The sequence below is a fragment of the Anolis carolinensis genome, chromosome 2 (genome assembly GCF_035594765.1).
Source record: "Anolis carolinensis isolate JA03-04 chromosome 2, rAnoCar3.1.pri, whole genome shotgun sequence".
Lineage (NCBI taxonomy): Eukaryota > Metazoa > Chordata > Lepidosauria > Squamata > Dactyloidae > Anolis > Anolis carolinensis.
In genome coordinates, this window is record NC_085842.1 from 108,604,500 (window position 1) to 108,624,889 (window position 20,390).

The window sequence follows — 20,390 nt, forward strand, 5'->3', positions numbered from 1 at the left end:
GGAGGGCCACAGAGGAGTTGCCCGCCCTCCTCCCCTCTTTTCCTCCCGGCTCTGAAGCCCGCCTTTCCCTCCTCCTCCTCTCTCTGCCTCTGAGGGGGAACAGAGAGAGAGAGAGAGAGAGAAAGAGAGAGAGAGAGAGAGAGACGTCAGGCCGGACTGGAGATTAGCAGGCGCTTTAAGTGGATTAGAAAGCGGCAGAGTTGGGGAGACGCGAGCGGAGCGGCGGCCAAGCGAGGAGGAGGCGGCGGAGGAGGCGCAGAGCCCGGCGGCGAAGCCCCTTGGCGACCCCGCTCCAGCCCCTGCCATGCCGCAGACCGTGGCCCTGCGCGGCCCCTCGCCCTGGGGGTTCCGCCTGGTCGGGGGAAAGGACTTCAGCGCCCCGCTCACCATCTCCAGGGTAAGGGCAGCGCGCCCGCCTATCACGCCGCCGCGCCGTGGGCTCCTCTCTGCGGGAGGGAAGGGCGGATGGAGGGGCCGAGGGGGGCCTTGGGGGGCGCCAGGCGAGCCACCCCCTCCCCTTCACCCTCTCGGGATCCCTTTCGCCCTCCTGGGCAGCCTGGGGTCCCTTTGCCCAGCAGCCGAGGAGGAAGAGACTTGTTGCGCGCCTCACGTTCCGTCGCCTGGGCTGCACACTTTGGGAGTTGCTGCAGAGGGAGGGAGGGATGGATGGATGAAAGGCGGGAGGGCTGCTGGCTGAACTGCCTGCCATCCTCAAAGGACAGGGGTCTGGCCAGGGTGGCGGATCTCCTCTCCCTCGCTTTCGCTCTCTCTCAAACACACACAGTCCCAGGAGAGTTCAAACTATAGTTCTGCCTCTCCCTCTCCCTCACTCCCTTCTCGGCTTGGCAGGCACAATGGGAGAAGCACCGGCCCGCTGCTGCCCACAGGGATTGGCCTGAGTTTAACCGGGTGGTTACTGATTTGTTTGGAGCCCGGCCTGGAAACGAGTCTCTTTCAAAAACCGAAGGACGCGTTGCTGCGTGACTGGGAAAGCGCGGGTGATAATTTAACCACGCGCTGGGTTCTTTTATGGGCCCAATGAAATCCGCCCAGGGAGCTGGTGGAGCTGAACAGTTTGCTTCAAAACCCGCAGGAAAACTCGAAGCTGTTTCTCATGAATGCCCTTCCCAGCATCTTTCAGATCTTTCTTAAATTCATGCCAGAGTTTAGGGCCCCTTCCACACGGCTGATCCCACATTTTTTGCTTTGTACTGGAATAGATGTCAGTGTGGACTCAGATAACCCAGTTCAAAGCAGGTATCGTGGATTTTCTGCCTTGATATTCTGGGACATAGAGCTGTGTGGAAGGGCCCTGGGTTTTGGTATTTTGGAGAACTCTGGGAATGAGGCATTTTATGGTCTGCGGTTCTCTCAGGAATGTCTCTCAAGGAACTAATGGGATTATAAAGGGACCACGTTGTACTCTAATAGGTGGATAGGTGTGTCTGTTTATTTGGAAGCAATTTTGATCTATAATGTGATAGATGTGATTGTGGTAAGCATTTGCCAGGAACTGCTGACCACAATGGCAATGAGGCAGCCCCAGTGCTTGTATGACGGGCTGCTATGTTTAAGCCAGGGGTCCCCAAACTAAGGCCCGGGGGCCGGATGCGGCCCTCCAAGGTCATTTACCTGCCCCCGCCCGCATTTATAATATAATATTTTTATATCCGTTCTAATAATATAATATATTGTATATACATATGATATTGATAATAATATTATCATTTTATACAATATAATACTACTAATAATAATACCATATATTAATTAATATAATATAATATTACAATATACTATTACAATATAATACAATATAATATTAATACCATATAATATTAATTATATGTTATATATTACATATAATATTACAGTATAGTGGTATAGTTCAATATAGTAATATATAATGCTAATATTGTGCTATGCTAATAATATAATATACTGTATGTACATACAGCTGCTCTGAGTTCCCTTCAGGGTGAGAAGGGTGGGATATAAATGTAGTAAATAACTATAGTAAATGAATGCATAAATAATTTTGGACTTAAGCTCGCCCAAAGTCTGAAATGACTTGAAGACTCACAACAACAACAATCCTAATTAACCTGACTATCTCATTGGCCAGAAGCAGGCCCACACTTCCTATTGAAATCCTGATAGGTTTATGTTAAAATTATTTTCATTTTTAAATATTGTATTGTTCTTTCATTGTTATTGTTGTTGTTTTGCACTACAAATAAGATATGTGCAGTGTGCATAGGAATTTGTTCATTTTCCCCCCCAAATGATAATTCGGCCCCTCAACAGTCTGAAGGATTGCGGACCAGCCCTCTGCTTTAAAAGTTTGAGGACCCCTGGTTTAAGCAGACCCAACACTGGAGGACTGCTGAGAAATACATTTACAGTCCCACTGGACAGTTATTAATAAAACATATGGCTATATTAATATCAATAACAGGTTAAATGAAATGTCTGTAATGAATGAATAAGTAATGTGTAAATGTCTCGGTGGTGCAGCAGGTTAAACCACTGAACTTGCTGATCGAAAGGTCAGCGATTCGAATCCAGGGAGCGGGGTGAGCTCCCACTGTTGGCCCCAGCTTCTGCCAATCTAGCATTTCAAAAACATGCAAATATGAGTAGATCAATAGGTACTGCTCCAGCAGGAAGGTAATTGCACTCCATGCAGTCATGCCGGCCACATGACCTTGGAGGCGTCTACAGACAATGCCGGCTCATCAGCTTAGAAATTGAGATGAGCACCAACTACCAGAGTCTGACATGACTAAACTTAATGTCAATGGGAAACCTTTATCTTTTTAAATACCCTAAAGGCACCAGATCTGGGATGATCTTAGCAGCTAAGCAGGGTCAGCCCTGGTTAGTGCTTGAATGAGAGACCATCAATGAATACCAGGTGTCATAGGCAATGATTCAAAGGAAGGAACTGGCAAAACCAACTCTGAATATTCTTTGAAATTTATGAGATCATCATAAGAAATTCCACTTAAACATTGGGAAGAACTTCATGATGGTAAGAGCTGGTTGTCAGTGGAACATGCTACCTCATAGTGTGGTGGAGCCTCCTTCTCTGGAGGTTTTTAAGCAGAGACTGGATGGCCATCTGTCGGGAGTGCATTGATTGGGTGTTCCTGCATGACAAAATGAGCTTGGACTGAATGACCCTTGTGGTTTCTTCCTACTCTATGATTCTATAAATCTGCAAGTGTCTTGAAAGCAGATACACTAATGACCGTAATGTTTTATTTCCTGAAAGGTTACAGTGAAAGCATGATTCTGTTGTGGTGAAAGTGAAAATGAATGCAAGTGATAACCTATTTTAATATTAACCATAGCTGATGAAAACTTACCTTCCTCTGTACACTTGACACTAAACAGCCTCTTAGTGAGGCTGATACAGTTGTTGCATACATCTTTCGTATTGTGATGTGCTTTAAAGTTTCTGCTCTGGAAACCTTCTCTATATTTGATAACTAAAGTTTGCTAGGCATGAGAGCTCTGGATTTACTCAGTGAAAATGGTACTAAATTACAGGGAAATCTTCCGTGTATGGCATGCACTCTCTCTCTCTCCAGTTCCTCAGATGTGGATACAGATACACTTGTGTTTCATTAAACAAGCAAGCATGCCATAGGACCATACTTAGCAAAAGAACTGAGCCAGCTGCTTCCAGGAGGAGTCTGACAACTGGCAATATGTCTTTCTCTCGGGGAATTTTTGAAATGCTTACTTCAAAAGATGGAGTTTCCTGTAATGGAGAGCACATATTAGATACTAGAGAACATCTGCGAATGTTTTCATGAAATCACACCATGACCACAGCTTTATACACACTTGAAAGTAGATCCTATTGAGCATTGTTAGACTTACCTCTAAGTAAACATGCTTAGTGTATAAATATAAATGTCAAATCAAAACACTGCAAATATTTTCAAGGTTTCAAATGTAATATGTACAAATAGAGCTGCCTGTAAAAGTGTAGTTTCCCCTTTTCACTTCCAACTTCTCATTCCCATGCATTCTACGCACACACCATCCATTTACCACTTTCTTATATACACAAGATAAGGGTCTAACTAGACTCAATGGGAGCAGCTGTGTTTACTCACCTGCATCACCCTTTGAACTATAAAGCAGGAAACAAATACCATGTCAGGTCTGTATTTTGCATGGAAAGAAAACGATGGATAAGATTAGCAAAAGTCCATTTTATTTTGCAGCAATGCTGCTTAATATTATTCCCCCCTTCTTTTCCTGGCTCTCTGTAGAAGCCGGTTTTGGATGGCATCCTTGGCTCTGCCTGCATGAAAGGGGCAGCCAGTTGAAGCAGAACTTACAGATTTTGATGGGAAATAATTTTTCATGGGAAAAGGGACAAAAGCTGCAGCTATAACCACCAGAAACATCTGACTGCAAATCTCATAAAAGTGTTATATAAATAACAGCAACACCATTTGTGTTGCCAGATCAAAGCATGAGTTCACTATTCTGTTTCCAACAAAGACCAACCAGACACCACTTGAAATTCAATAGCTGATGTAAAGACAATAACTGTCCCCTATTGGTTGGCCTGAGCTCCAGCCTATGAACATAGAATTTCAGTTAAGCTTTCCATTAAGCTGTCACAGTCTTTGGTAGCTGTTTATATCTTGAGCTGGGATATTGCAGGAGCACAGTGACCACCAAGCATAGTTTCATGTATCACAACAACCATGTGTATATTCCTAAACATGCCTGCTTGAGAGAAGCAAGACCAGTGCTGAAATGAAGGAAGAAAAGAGCACAGCACACCATTTTTCTGGATTTACAGTGCTAGGAAGAAATTTATGCAGGAGCCTGTTCAATTAAAAGCATAAAGTACAAGCCAACTCCTGAAAGTATGAAATAAATCCCATTAGCCACCTTTATCACCAAGTTTCTAGATGGTGAGGCGGGGGGGGGGGGGGGGTCCACAGTGCTAGAAGAAAGTCAGTGACACACTAAAAAAACAGCAAAAGCTGATGCCAGTACATTTGGAACAAAGAAGTACAAAGATCAGAAGACGAGTTACATTCCAGGTCACCGTAGTTTAAAAATGGGTGACCTGCTCTATTAATCAGCTGATCATCAAGACCTGGCAGGCCTGTTAATCTCAAATCTTCCATCCTAAATATCTTCTAGCGTGGAGGAAATACTCCTTTGGGAGTTTAGGAAGGTTGCAGCCCTGCATTACTGAGCAGCTAAATAAGCCCCCCGTCCTCCGCTTATAGTGTATGGGCAATATGGACAGACCTTGACATCTGCTGTTAACACTTAATAGTCTAGTTTTATCCATTGCACCCTCAAAACTAATTTTGTTATTTTTATTGGTTTCAATTTGCACGATTCAAAGTAAACTTTATTAGCAAATAATGTTTCAGAGTGCAAAAAAGTATGTTTTAAAGATGAAAGATGAGAAAGAAAATAAGTCAAGATTTCTAACATAACAGAAAAGGGTGTTACCATTTTATTATTCTGGAAACACAAAGAAAGTGACATGTGATAACCTGGATGACAACATTTCAGTGTGAGACTAGATTCTGCCTGTAGCAATACTTTTGAAATCCTTTTTTGTTTTGTCTGTAACTGAAGTTTTAGCGATAGGAACGAGAACAGATCTGAGCACACTGTGTGCTTACACACTTCTTAATACAATACTTGTATCATGGTGTAGTAATTTAACTCCACCACGAAACTACCCTGTGGCTGTAGATATGGGCACACTTTCATGGAAGCAGTATCATTAAAGCCCAAGAGGTTTATGTCTGAGTAGACATATATGTATGAGGACAGTACATGCCTAAAGTTATTATTTTTCTTCTAGGAGGTATTACGAGAGTTGCCCTGTTTGATTTGAAGTTCATGAATAATGATGTTCAACAGGGACAAATGAAAGCTACTCCAGAATGGGGGATGCCTGGCTCAACAGCAGTATGTGTGAAAAAGATCTTGGAGTCCTCATGGACAAGTTAAACATGAGCCAACAATGTGATGCAGTGGCAAAAAAAGCCAATGGGATTTTGGCCTGCATAAATTGGAGTATAGTATTTAGATCCAGGGAAGTCATGCTACCCCTCTATTTTGCCTTGATCAAACCACACCTGGAATACTGTGTCCAATTCTGGGCACCACAATTGAAGGGAGATGTTGAGAGACTGGAATGTGTCCAGAGGAGGGCAACTAAAATGAACAACTGTCTAGAGAACAAGCCCTAAGAGCAGCGGCTTAAAGAGCTGGGCATCTTTAGCCTGCAGAAGAGAAGGCTGAGAGGAGACATGATAGCCATGGATAAATAAATGAGTGGAAGTCATAGGAGCAGGGAGCAAGCTTGTTTTCTGCTGCCCTGGAGACTAGGACATGGAACAATGGCTTCAAGGTACAGGAAAGGAGATTCCACCTGAACATGAGGAAGAACTTCCTCATTGTGAGAGCTGTTCAGCAGTGGAACTCTCTGCCTGAGAGTGTGGTGGAGGCTCCTTCCCTGGAGGCTTTTAAGCAGAGGCTGGATGGCTATCTGTTGGGGGTGCTTTGAATGTGATTTTCCTGCTTCTTGGCAGGAGGTTGGACTGGATGGCCCGTGAGGTCTCTTCCAATTCTATGATTCTATGATTTTTCTTTCAGTATTAAAGTAATAATTTAGAAAGGGCGTTTAAAAACAAAATGTTGTTTATTTTGGCATAAAAATACCAAACTTTGTACACTTAAGGAGCTGTTAATAATGATCCTGTTATACTTAAATAGTTCCATTTTGTTTTGTATTATGAATTCATTTTATTATTTGATGTGTAAGAGAACTGATCTGCTTTGTCTTTTTGATAAGAAAAGTTTGTGAACTTTGGGTAGTTCAATATCTTAAAGACCTGAGCCCCTTTTTCTTCCCCTTTGAAGTTAAATGGACAACATGCTTTGTTTATATTACTTTCATAGCCATTTGTGCTTGAGATAGATATGTTAATGGTTCATAAAGCTGTCACAGGGTTTGCAAGGAGAAACAGCTGTTAAAAGGTGTTTTCTCATATGCAGCCTTACTCTGTAAGTGTGCAGAACAATCCACTGTAGTAAATGGGAACTACAGCTGAAATCATAAAAGAAAATGATAAAAACAGGCAAACTTGCAATTTCTTTGTGGTATTAACATTTAGTGTGAATATATTTAGCTATAAAGCTATTTAATGTAGAGGTTTTTTAAAGTCTTATTGTTTTATGAGGTGGTGAATAATTCAGATACTATGGTAGCATGTAACAAATACAGTAGAGTCTCACTTATCCAACATTCGCTTATCCAACATTCTGGATTATCCAACGCATTTTTGGAGTCAATGTTTTCAATATATCGTGATATTTTGGTGCTAAATTCATAAATACAGTAATTACTACATAGCATTACTGCGTATAGAACTACTTTTTCTGCCAAATTTGTTGTCTAACATGATGTTTTGGTGCTTAATTTGTAACATCATAACCTAATTTGATGTTTAATAGGCTTTTCCTTAATGCCTCCTTATTATCCAACCTATTCGCTTATCCAACATTCTGCCGGCCCGTTTATGTTGGATAAGTGAGACTCTACTGTATGTGGCAATGCACCTAAATATATTAAAGGCACCAGATCCCATCTGATCTTGGAAGCTAAGCAAGGTCAGCCCTGGCTAGTACTTGGACTGGAGACCATCAACAAATGCCAGGTGCTTTCGGCTGAATTTCAAAGGAAGGAACTGACAAAAACTACCTCTGAATATTCCTTACCTTAGAAAACCCTATTAAATTCATAGGGTTTCCATAAGTCAGTACACACACATATACACACAGACTGATGAGGAGTGAGTAAAATAATAAAGACATTGTTAAGTAAGCATATAATAGATGACCCAGTGGAAAGCAACTGGTGTTTGACATCAATGCATTCTGTTTATTTTAGATCCCTTACTCCCCTTGCCACCTTTTGATCTTGGGGGAATTCCTTTGCTCCAGAGAAATATCAGATAGGCTCTTAAATCAGTTCTCTAGCATCTTTCAGTTCAGTCCTGCGAAGAACTTAATCTTGCAATGTACAGTGATCCTTGTTTTCAGGTAGACCTTCATAAGGAGACCTCCCAAGTTTGTGTCATGTTGGTGGAGATTATGAGTCTTCAGCATTCATTTTGCCTTTTCACAGAATTATAGCTGTCTGTGTAATATTCTGATTAATGAAATGTAAAAGTAAAGAGATGAAATGTTTTATTATAATTCAGACTTAGGTTTCAGTTTATATAGACTTGAAAAGTTATACTTCCTTCCATCAACAAATTATGTTTACAGTGTTAGAGGTGTAAAGCTGTGTATGCTATCAAGTCACCTGTCCACCTATAGGTTTTACAGCTTGAAAATAATCAAATTTGTAAAGCAATGTGATTATAAATAATTTACACACAAATCAACCTAACACAGAAAGAAAGAAAGAAAGAAAGAAAGAAAGAAAGAAAGACACAGACACAGACACACATGCCTGTAACTATAGAAACTATAACTGAACAATAACTCTATCACATATGTAGCACTTAAAAAATATGGGAACATGTGCCAAAAGCTTTTAGTATCATACGATGTTACAGTCATATATTCCCATATCAATCTAGTTTGTGAGTGTAAATTAAAACCAGAGAAGGAGATGGTCAAAAATATGAACCTGTGGAAAACAATATGCTTTGAAGGTTGACACAGCATGAAAAATTTCAAATATCAGTATTATACAGATGCATTAACCAATTCATTGCTACAATCTGCATTACAAGAATAACACAGCTGAAAGATATTCTGTATGTGTTATTTAGGGGTATTCATTTATGGTCATGTATTTTAATCATGGTAGAAACCATTTATTTTCACATATTGGGCATTGTCTATTTAAATTCATTTTAAACGTGTTAGCCTTAAATGTGTGCCATTGTGCCTTACAGTGTCTGTGGAAGCAAAATGCTTTTTATTTAGAAATAAAACTATCATATTCCAACCAGAAAGTATTATAAATTAAACATTAAGAAAAAAATAATAGTGTACAATAGCCATCCAGATCCATTGATTGAAAGAGCAATTGAATCTGCTATTTTGATTGGCTGTGGATGGTTAGGTTCTATATCATCACATGGCAGTGACATGAATGCAGATATACTGAAGGCACCACCATTTAATAATGTGGGGCATGTCCATCCTTGCTTTGTCATATTTGAAAGACACAGCAAGACCACTGTATATTCTAGTTCACACATGACACTAAACCATGATTACCAACGACTGTGTGTGTGTGGCCCTTTAATTTGTGTGTTTCTCCCTTCTTGTCTCCCCAGGATGGTCACAAGGATGAGGTCAAAAGTATCAATGTCTGTTTTTAACTAACCACAGTTGATTATGTCAGAATCCTGAATTGTAGTTAGTGTTGTTGGAATTTGGCTCTTATCAATCAAACTGTTGTTAGCACTAAACACAGAGTAACATAATTCAAACATAATGGCATACCATTTATTGTTGAAAACAGAAGCCAATGCTTCCAGTCTCCTCTTTCTGGAGACACAGAGGAGAAGGGAAAGGGATAGGCTTTGCATAAATCTAAGGTTTTTTTTTTACTAGTGCTAGCTCACTCATGTTTAATTATGTGATGCAGCATGAATGGGGTTTCTAACCAAAGAATGTGTATTGGAGGTTGTTGTTTTCTCTGCCTAGCAATCATTGGCTCCTGCTTTTTGGTGAAATACCTCTTATGTGTGAAAAGAAATGACTTCAATGAATTGGATGCCCTGACCATCCAGGGCAGGAAATCAGGTAGAAGAAATTATTTGTGGTGCCCCCTCCATTCAAGATCTGACCTTGATACTTGACAAAGTAAACTCTCACACCCTAAACATTTTCAGTCTTTCTTAGGGTAGATAAACAAACACAAAATCCATCCTAATGGAGGGGATTTACAGCACTTTCACAATGTTGATGTAATGACATCAGTGTTCTTGAAACAATGTTGGAGCTATTGTTCTCCTGACACAGGTGCTCATAGTTACTGTGGAAATACATGTAAACAGCAAGGTGCATACTCTGAACCAGTCTCCTATTAAAAAGCAGACTGTCACTTTACAGAATAAATGAAAACATTTTAGAATAGAAAGCCTGATGAGGCTAATATAATTTCTCTGGAATAAATGAAATGGCAACAGAATCAGGTTGTCAGTTCATAATAGTAGGCTAGAGCAAATTTTTCGTTATTTCGTTAAATTCGTTAAAAATTCGTTTCGTAAGCAATTTTAAATTAATATTGAACCATCTGCTCACTGCCCTTACAAATATTACGAATTTGAATAATAAAAGTACCTTTTTTCGTTTGTTTCTGATGTCTTCGGATGAAGCTGTAGCCCCTCTGAGAGGAGAAGCCATGTTGGCATGCCTCTCAGTCAATCAGAGTGGAAGAGGGAGGGAGGGAGAGGCATGGACATCGATCTGCTAGCATTTTAAAAAAAATGTTGCTTTAAAAATCCCAAAAAATCAGTGGATGGGTCAAACATTATGAAACTTGATAGGCAAAGAGTACTTAATTTTTGCTTCCATTCTGGCAAATTTCATCATAATAGCTTTCATAATGCAGGAGAACGAAGCCTCTGAATATTGACCATTAATGAAGCAATTCGCCATAACGAGAGAAAAAACTCCATTTCCCAGAAGCCTTAGCAAGCCAATCAAAGTGGAAGGAAGAAGGACAAGGAGGCGTGGCTATCGATCTGCTAACATTTTAAAAAAATGTTGCTTCAGAAATCCCCAAAAATCAGTGGATGGGTCAAACATTATGAAACTTGATAGGCAAAGAGTACTTAATTTTTGCTTCCATTCTGGCAAATTTCATCATAATAGCTTTCATAATGCAGGAGAACGAAGCCTCTGAATATTGACCATTAATGAAGCAATTCGCCATAACGAGAGAAAAAACTCCATTTCCCAGAAGCCTTAGCAAGCCAATCAAAGTGGAAGGAAGAAGGACAGGGAGGCGTGGCTATCGATCTGCTAACATTTTAAAAAAATGTTGCTTCAGAAATCCCCAAAAATCAGTGGATGGGTCAAACATTATGAAACTAGATAGGCTAAGAGTACTTAATTTTTGCTTCCATTCTGGCAAATTTCATCATAATAGCTTTCAAAAGGCAGGAGAAGGAAGCCTCTGAATATTGACCATTTATAAAAGCATTGGGCTGAAGCAAACGTTTCTCCAATAGTACAATGCCCACTTGCAAACTACAATTCCCAGGTGTTCCAGGCCCTCTCTCCTCTTAACATTCCCCACCCCCTTTTGTCCTCACTTAGAATCATAGCGTCATTGAACAGTAGAGTTGGAAGAGACCTCGTGGGCCATCCAGCCCAACCCCTTCTGCCAGGCAGGAAGACACCATCCAATCCCTCCCAACAGATGGCCATCCAGCCTCTGCTTAAAAGCCTCCAAAGAAGAAACCTCCACCACAGCCCGGGGAGAGAGTTCCACAGCTGAACAGCTCACAGTGAGGAAGTTCTTCCTAATGTTCAGGTGAAATCTCCTTTCCTGTAGTTTAAAGCCATTGTTCAGTGTCCTAGTCTGCAGGGCAGCAGAAAACAAGCTTGCTCCCTCCTCTCTATGACTTCCCCTCACATATTATACATCATGTCTCCTCTCAGCCTTCTTTTCTGCAGGCTAAACATGCCCAGTTCTTCAAGCCACTCCTTATAGGGCTTGTTCTCCAGACCCTAGATCATTTTAGTTGCCCTCCTCTGACCATCTTGACCAAACTTTCATACAGTATGTGAATTCTTGGAAGGTATGAGAAGTTTAGAGAGAAGGAGGGAGGAAGAGGTTTGAATTTTGGACTCCAATTGTGGCATGATTCCCCACTCTGCCACCCACTTGGGCAAGTCACACACTCTCAGCCCAGAAAAGCCAATGGAACAGGAAATAGCACTTTCAAACCAGGAACTAATTTCCTTATTCAGAGGCTGATGGCCATCTGTCAGGAAGGATTTGATGGTGTACTATGATTTCTGTTCCTGGGTGATAAATGTCATTTCCTAATTGGTTCTGTCATAGAAACATGGCAAAATCTATGACACTGCCTGAACTTTGTGCAAGCGACATGGATGGAACATATTATGGTTTGGTCCACCAATTTAACAAAGTTTCAGCCACAAAAACAAAGTTTCTGAAGTAGAACAATGACTTTCACAGTAAAGACAACCCAATGAAACAGGAAATAAGACTTTCAAACCAGGAACAGATTTCTGCAATTATTAAAAAATTGTTTATTATAAAAGCTATGAAAATTCGCCAAAAATCAGAGGATAAGGGAAACGTTCCAAATTTTGGTGAGCTATCAGTGTTAAATGTGTTCTACCACTGTACCAAGTTTGAAGAAGATCACTCAAAAAATGAGGGCGGGAGAGTCCTGTAAAATCTCCCCTCGTGCTGTTTTTTTTTTTGGCCACTGCGCATGCGCGTCCGCCATTAACGAATTAATTTAGAAAATAACGAATTTTTGTTAATTTCGAATTTTTGGGGGGGCAAAATTTGGAAATGACATCAGAAACGAAACGCTGGCGCCCCCTACTTTTGAAACGAGTTTAGAATCAATTTTTTCATGGATCGCTCAAGCCTACATAATAGCCATATTTGGTAAGACAGAGTTGTGTTTAGAAAAAGTAAATGTAATAACCTGGTAATCAAATCAGTTCAGCTGTTATGCATATAGCTACTTAAAACAAACAATGGTTGAAAAATGGATCACTGCCTGTATTAATTTTTTTGTTGTGCAAGAGAAGTTAATTGTGGAGACTGCACTAATACTAGATTAGCATGACACCTAACTGCCTGATGTAAAATACCTAAGGAATGTCAATATGCTTATTTTGTTCAATGTGTGTGAGAGAGAGATGAAAGTTTCTAGTAATGTAAGGGTTATTTTGTTGATTAAGAAATGAGGTAGAAGATTTATTTAATTAAATTAGGCATAGACATCAGCTTTATTTATTGGACTAGAATGCATATTTTCAGTCTTTTCACATTTAAATGCTATCATTGAATCCAGCAGGATGAAATACAATTAGCAAAAAAAATTAACTCAGTGACATCTAACACTTCACATAGTCATGGCACCTGACTTTGGTTCCTTCTGAAAAATAGCATCAAAGCAGCACTTCAATCAGCATAATTTCCTCACAGAGTGATGTTGCAGTAGGGCTATTGTGAAGCATGACAATGGTGGCTCTAGGCCACCCTGTGCCAAACAAAGTGATGCTGCCACATCCTCAGTCGCCAGGTAAGATCAATGAGATTCACTCATATAGGAGGCAACATGTTGGATTCAGCAATATAGGAAGTGGCTCACTATTAGCAAAGAAGCCACTTTGCTAGTGATTCCTCAACCCAGGGCTGGGCCTCAATCCTGGAAAAGGTTGGTGAGAGATTGGGACTTTTGCTTCTTTGGAGTATAACTCTCAGGATTGCCCAGCCAATGATTACTTTTTCATACTCTCTGCTGGCATTATGAAAATTGTGTAGATGCCATGAACTTGTGTACTTCCTTTCCTCTCTGCCTCCTAATCCCCAACCCCAATTTTGGGCACAAAATGTACATCTTAATTTACTATGATGAGAGTGTCTCAGTCAGTCCATGTTTGATGAGTTTCAAGAGCCTGAAAAACTCACCACAATGTCCCATCACATGCTTTGTACTATTAGGCATTGCTAGAGGAGAAAAGATAAAGGATGTTGCTACTCTTGGAACAGCCTCATAATTCCTATGGTCATCACAAGACTAAGGAACTACCAGTTCCAACTCAGGAAAAGCTCTTTCTTCTGCCAGTCCAAAACTAAAGTGAGCTCACTGACAGGCAGAGAAGCCAAATGAGCTGTTGGAGGAGACACAGTTGGATCATTAGGTGATGATGGGCCTAGCATGATTCACTGGAAATGTTCTTTGCTAGTTCTTGTGTGTTTTATAAATAATATAAAAATATGACAAAATATGATTCTAGGTTACATTCTGGATTTTACAGGGAAACAGTAGAATTCATTTTTTTAAAAACAAAAACAAAAACAAATGAATTAGTATGGAAGCCGGTACCATGGCTAATGAGATTGTATCTGACTCATTTAAGGCTAGTTCCTGGAGAAAGAAGAAAATAAAGTTAGTAAATAAGATGGAATGTTGGAAGGATGCCTCTGTGTGGAAATAGCATTGTATAGGCAAGAAAGAAAAAGGTCCTACGACCTCACCAGATGGGGTGAATTTAGCATTTTAGGTCACTTTCACCCCATCTAATGGACGGAGCCCCATGCTGGACTTCACTCAATGTCATGTGACTTCCAGCAGAGGCTCCATCCCCAACCGGAGGAAAGTATTTCTGGACACTCCCCCCCCCCTCTCCGCCCAACGTGGAGCCAGTACAGGGCCTTGCCAGGAGGGTGACGCTTTCCCCATGTGATGGGGAAAGCATTTCCGAGAGAGGGCTGCACACAAAGTGATAGATTCGCCCAACTGCCCCTATCTTTTCTCCTAGATGTCTTTATGATGAGGCCTCTAGTTGCTGCTGCTGCACAATTAAGTAATTAACATTCTTATATGAACTCACCTTTGTTGGTTGCCAATATTGGTCTATGTGCCACACAATTTGCTTGTCACATGACACTAAGCTTTGTGGTAAATTATCATAAAGATAACTGGATGTGGTAAGTATCCAGATTTCTCTTTCAGTCCCTTACCCCATTGGCCCATTTATAGGCTATTCCATGTCCATTCAGATTACACCTATTTTATCCATTTAAATAGGAGTGGGTGTAGTTGGGTTTGTTTGTTTGCTTGTTTTTGTAATGCTAACAATTCCTGCTACAGTGTGCACTTTGGATAAGTCAGTCGTTCACCATCAGTATTTACTCTCCTTAGAAAACCACATTTTGGAGCATGGTTGAGATGGGGATTAATCATGCCCTTTCTTATTAGCATTGGATCCCTTGTTTTAGTCCCAAGATGGTTTACAAGATCATCACTCTTAAGTCTGTCTAGTGGAAACATAAATCATTAAAGTCACCATTGCTTACCAGACATGCTAGTATTATAAGGCAAAAGCCTTCTGGATTCCCAAACAACCAAAATATTGGGGTTGTGCACTTTGCATATAAAGCAAAAATTCTTTGAATATGTGAAGATAGTGACCACTTAGGCAGCACAGTTGGACAACATACCTTAGAACAGTGGTTCTCAACCTGTGGGACCCTAGATGTTTTGACCTTTTAGTACCAGAAATCCTAACAACTGCTAAACTGGTTGGGATTTCTGGGAGTTGTAGACCAAAACACAGGTTGAGAATCACTCTCTTAAATATTTCTAAATGCAATATGGGGTGAATGGGGGAGCATAAACATAGTAAGTTGATGTCAGATAAGATTACAAGGCACAAGCAACATGCCAGACAAACCCTGGGAGATTTTCAGGGAAACACACAAGGAGGTTTCTGTACTTTAGGTGATGCAATCAACACTGAAAGTCAAGGCCTTTCTGAAGTACAAGAAAAGGATTTAACAGAATGTAGATGCTGGAGTTGGAACTAAACAGACAAAGTGTGGGGACTGGACAGAAGGCTTTGTCCGGCCTGAGTCCTTTGTGGCAGCAACTTATAAGTAACAAACAACTAGTTAGAATACTGAGATACTATATTGAAAGTGAGAGCATCATTGTGTCTTAAACACTGCTGCTTTACTCAGTTCTCTGCAAAAACATAATAGACAGCTTTGAAGTTTGGAAAGTTTTTTAGTCTAGACATAATAAACAACAGGTTGGAGCATCCAAATTGTCCTGTGCTGAGTCACTTCATCCATTTTTGTGTGTGAAGGCCAGCTGAAGTCCTCTGAAAGATTTAGTTTCTCTTTGTTCCCTAAGGGAGTTAACTCGCATGATTGCCAAAGCAGCTCATCTGGTTTTTTCCCCAAAATAACTAGCAATAGGTGGTTGTGGTCAATTTATTAGCCATGAAGCAATTCAGTCCTGTATTGTTTTAATAAAACCCAATTGCTGAATCTTGCTTAAAGGCAATCTTATTTTGATACAATACCTCCACTCTAACAAACTATGGGAGAAATTTTTAACTTAAAACTTTTTATTGAACCATTTGGGATTTATATAGTAGTTTTCTCCAAGTGTTTCTTTACACAACAAGTATATAATTGTGTTAAGCAACACTGAACAGAAGCATACTACATAGCAGTGTTTTGTTGAGGGTCTCTGTTTTCTATTCATATTTCACATCTTCCTCATATGACATCCATCAGGACTATTTTTGTCTTCCTTGAAATCATTTCTGACTTATGGTGAACCTTCCTTGGCAGAATTTGTTCAGAACAAGTTTATTCTTGCTTGCCTTTGAGACTAAGAGAGTATGACTTGTCCAAGGTCACCCAGCGGATTTCCATGACCAAGCAGGCATCTGAACTCTCCCAGTGATCCATTACTGGTATATGAAGTAATCCTATTAGTGTTCCATGGTTTGGAGGACAGAACTGTGATATCCCACCCTCATTTATGAATTTTAGTCAGATTGTTTACTAATCTACTGAACATGGGAAGAGGGAGTTCACTGCATATTTTGTTTTAACATATGATCATCCAGTTTGTTTTTTCTTTAAAAAAAATCAAAGGCCTCAGCCAAGAGCCATGAATGGAAGAAGGCAGTGAAATCCCAACCTCGGTGTGCATAGCAATACATAGTGAGAGCTGTTGGGGCTCCCTTAACACTTTACACAGAAAATATCCTAGGATGCAACTGCGCTTATGACATGTTTCATATACTTGCTGAAGGAATCTAAGATCTCCTGCTAAATTGCTGGCTGAAACAGATGTGAAACAGGAGCTTATCTGCTTGCCCTTAGCAATAGCAGCAGCTATATTAGTTTATATACATCTATGATACTACATTTTACTTAGGGAAGGCAGAGAAATAAGCTGCCCCCCCCCCCCAAAAGGGAAGTATCATGTGAGCTACTTTAGAGCCCCTTCTCAGACAATTCTTTATTATTTAAAATTGTCTAATAATTTCTGTGTATTTACAGAAAGGCAATACATAGATATCATATGGTGATAATAAACACATAGAATGTTGAAAGTTCTGTCATTTCTGATTCATATTAATCAATATGCCCTTATCTGCATGCAAAGAAATATCAGCGGACATAGTGGTTCTTTTAACAAAGCTGCTTGTCCCTTGAGAAATGGAATCATGGTCATTGCAACAAAAAAAATCTCTTAAAGCAACAGATATCACTAACCAAAACATCAGAGAACCCTCTCATTAGATAACTCCATCCTCTTCTGACAGTGAGTGGAAACAAGAACAGATGCTCTCAATAGGTGTTGACAAAACTAGTCAGTAACATTTGGATTAAATTCTGTACACATTTATTGGTCCTTGATCTCCTTCTATTACATCATTATAAACAGACCAGGGGGTGGAAGGGAGGCTGTGATTATAAGGAAACAATTGTTTCATTTTGAAAAGTAACATCTCTCTCTCTCTTTTTTTCTCTTTTAAGTCAAATTACAGATGTTACCAGGATGTGTCATTAGCTTTCCACAAAGGGAGTTACAAGTTTTGCAAGATTTTTGGCATTAATACAAAAGCAGTGGTGGGAGAGTGGAAGCTCCAGGGATTTAATGAACAGTGCGATATTTCATGCATGACTGGGAAGTGACAGGTAATTTGAACATCAGTCAGGGAAAGCTGCTGGGAAAGATAACACCTCTGCAGGAAGCTATTAGAACAGTTGCTACAGTGTTGACTGCTCCTTTTAATTCTATGTAGAAATAATTTCTCATTTGCTTCTTGATTTCAAGGAACTGATCCCAACCTTGTTATGAAACAGTGAAACCTGGAAATCAAACTTGAGGCTTTCCAAGGTCAAAGTGCCTTTACAGCTGAACTTTGATCTAAAACAGTGACTCTCAAACTTTGGTCCTCCAGGTTTTTTTTATTTCAGTTCCCCAAACTGGTCTCTAGCAGCTGAAGTGTAAAATCCTCAATTCCCAAAGTTTGAGAACAACTGAGCTAAAGGACTAGGATTTATTTGATTTTGGAATGAATCTCAGCAGTCATCTGATGTTTCGAATTAACACTACTTTGCAATGACTCAGTGCTATGGAATCGTGGGATTTGTAGTTTGAGGAAGCACCAGGACTCTTTGGCAGAGAAGGTTAAGTTCTCACAGAACTGCAACTCCGGTGATGCCATAGCATTACCAATTAAAGTTGTATCAAACTGCTTTAATTCAACAGTGGAGTTATCAAAGATATCACTGCTAGTCAACAGCCTGCAAACTAATCAGGAAATATAAAAATAATTCTGAACATTTGTACAATCTCCATCTGAATGCTGGGCACACAGGATTTAGGAGGTCAGTTTCTCATCTCCCTGGTAGCACATCCCTGACCCAGTCTAAAGCAATTGGTTGGTTATCAGAATTCTGTGGTGGCTCTTCAGCCAGCCCTGGATTTGTGTGTGGGCAAAAGAGTTCAAATGCTATGCTGTCGGTAGTTTGTCTGCCAAGCACCAGAGACCATAGCCACTGAGGTTTGAGGATGCATTGTATAAATCTTAATCCTTTCAACTCCACTGATGAATAAAGAGAGACACTCACTCCCCACAGTGTTGGGAAGTTTTCTTGTGCATCTGACAGGAAGGGAGAAAAAACTAATGAAAAACATGATAAGCCACTCTGGAAAAAAAGAAATACTTGCATTATCCTACTTGCTTTCTTCTTTCTCCCTCCCATAAACGCATCTCAGATTTATTGAAAGATTGTGAAATGATTATACCATATTTCTTATTATTTCAATAGGCAAGTTCTAAAGCTTAAAATCAAGATTTATGTGGAAACATTGGCCACATAATTGGCCTTATACAGTCAGCCCTCCACATTTACTGGGGTTAGGGCAAAGTGAAACACCATGAATAAAAATGGCTATTTTTGTGTCCCTTGTCTATTGGAATTACAGTAGAGTCTCACTTATCCAACACTTGCTTATCCAACGTTCTGGATTATCCAACACATTTTTGTAGTCAATGTTTTCAATATATCATGATATTTTGGTGCGAAATTCATAAATACAGTAATTACTACATAGCATTACTGCGTATTGAACTACTTTTTCTGCCAGATTTGTTGTATAACATGATGTTTTGGTGCTTAATTTGTAAAATCATAACCTAATTTGATGTTTAATAGGCTTCTCCTTAATCTCTCCTTATTATCCAACATATTCACTTATCCAACGTTCTGCCGGCCTGTTTATGTTGGATAAGTGAGACTCTACTGTACGTAAATCTCAATAAAATATTTTGATTAATTTTTTAAAAAAACTTGAGACAACACATTTCCAACTTTCTACCTTCCAACCTCCACTGTAAGTTGGCCACAGAATCTAATCAAATATATGAATAATCAAATCCACAAATTTAAAAACAGCAAATGCAGAAGGACAACTGTTCTTTACTCCTCCCTTGATCAAGGGCAAACCCTCGCAGTTCCATCCTGCAGTTTTCTGAGTTTCTGGCATCCCTTGCTTTACTCTACTGAAACTTCTACAGGATACTTAGGTTTTGACATCCAGAATGGGTTTGGGGCATCTCCTTAAAATTGGGAAGAGGATAAAAAGAAAACAGAAATAAAATATTTTTATACATGCCAGTTTGGGTTTTTTTTTTTTGGTTTTTTTTTTTACTTGCCCAAGAGCATTATTTCACTAGGGTGAATTTCAGAAAGGGTGCCTTTGGATAATGAGAGTCCTTGCTCTTACTGAACTTTGATGCATGTATTGCAAATATAAAGGGGAAAAAATCACCTCATTTGTCTTATGAAATTCTAAACCTATACCTCCAGAACAATAGTAGTCTGACCTTTTCAATTCTGCTCTGATAAACATGTCCAGTGCAGTGACACCACCAAATACAGCAAAGCATGTTAGTACTTAACTATTTTACACTGAATGTGTCACATTGAGAATCTAGCTTCCAAATAGTTTTATGTAGGACTGTGTACCAAGTTTCAAACCCACAGCTAGGTTTTTAAACCCCCAAAATGAATTGTTTAAAGCCAATACAGTTATGAGAGATGTTCATATTATTGGCTGCACTTTTCAAAGAAAGAGATAAGCCCATGTACCTGAACTCTTACGAACTGGAGAGCAACCTAAATGCGCCAACTGTTTTCTTGGTAAAACATAAATGCTGACCATCTCAATTCCAAGGTCTTGGCTCATAGGATCTTTACTTCATTGTCTCCCACAAACCTGAAAAATATAATAGTCAAGCCACTTCTCCCTGTTGTATTT

At 39.8% G+C, this 20,390-nt stretch overlaps 1 protein-coding gene and 1 long non-coding RNA gene across 4 annotated transcripts in view; one reads left to right on the plus strand and one right to left on the minus strand.

Moving 5' to 3' along the window:
- The window catches only part of LOC134297109 (uncharacterized), a 75,890-nt gene that overhangs the window by 55,300 nt on the left and 200 nt on the right, over positions 1 to 20,390 (minus strand). For 2 of the 3 annotated variants that reach the window (XR_010003855.1, XR_010003853.1), the window contains exon 2: positions 4,131 to 20,348. This is a non-coding gene — a long non-coding RNA (uncharacterized LOC134297109). The remainder of the gene's footprint in view (positions 1 to 4,130; positions 20,349 to 20,390) is intronic. The other variant, XR_010003854.1, reaches the window with a different exon arrangement.
- Positions 68 to 20,390, plus strand: part of pdlim4 (PDZ and LIM domain 4) — a 78,897-nt gene continuing 58,574 nt past the window's right edge. The window contains exon 1 of the mRNA XM_003217391.4: positions 68 to 397. Coding sequence (XP_003217439.2) covers positions 305 to 397 — 93 coding nt within the window. The 5' untranslated portion in view covers positions 68 to 304. The remainder of the gene's footprint in view (positions 398 to 20,390) is intronic.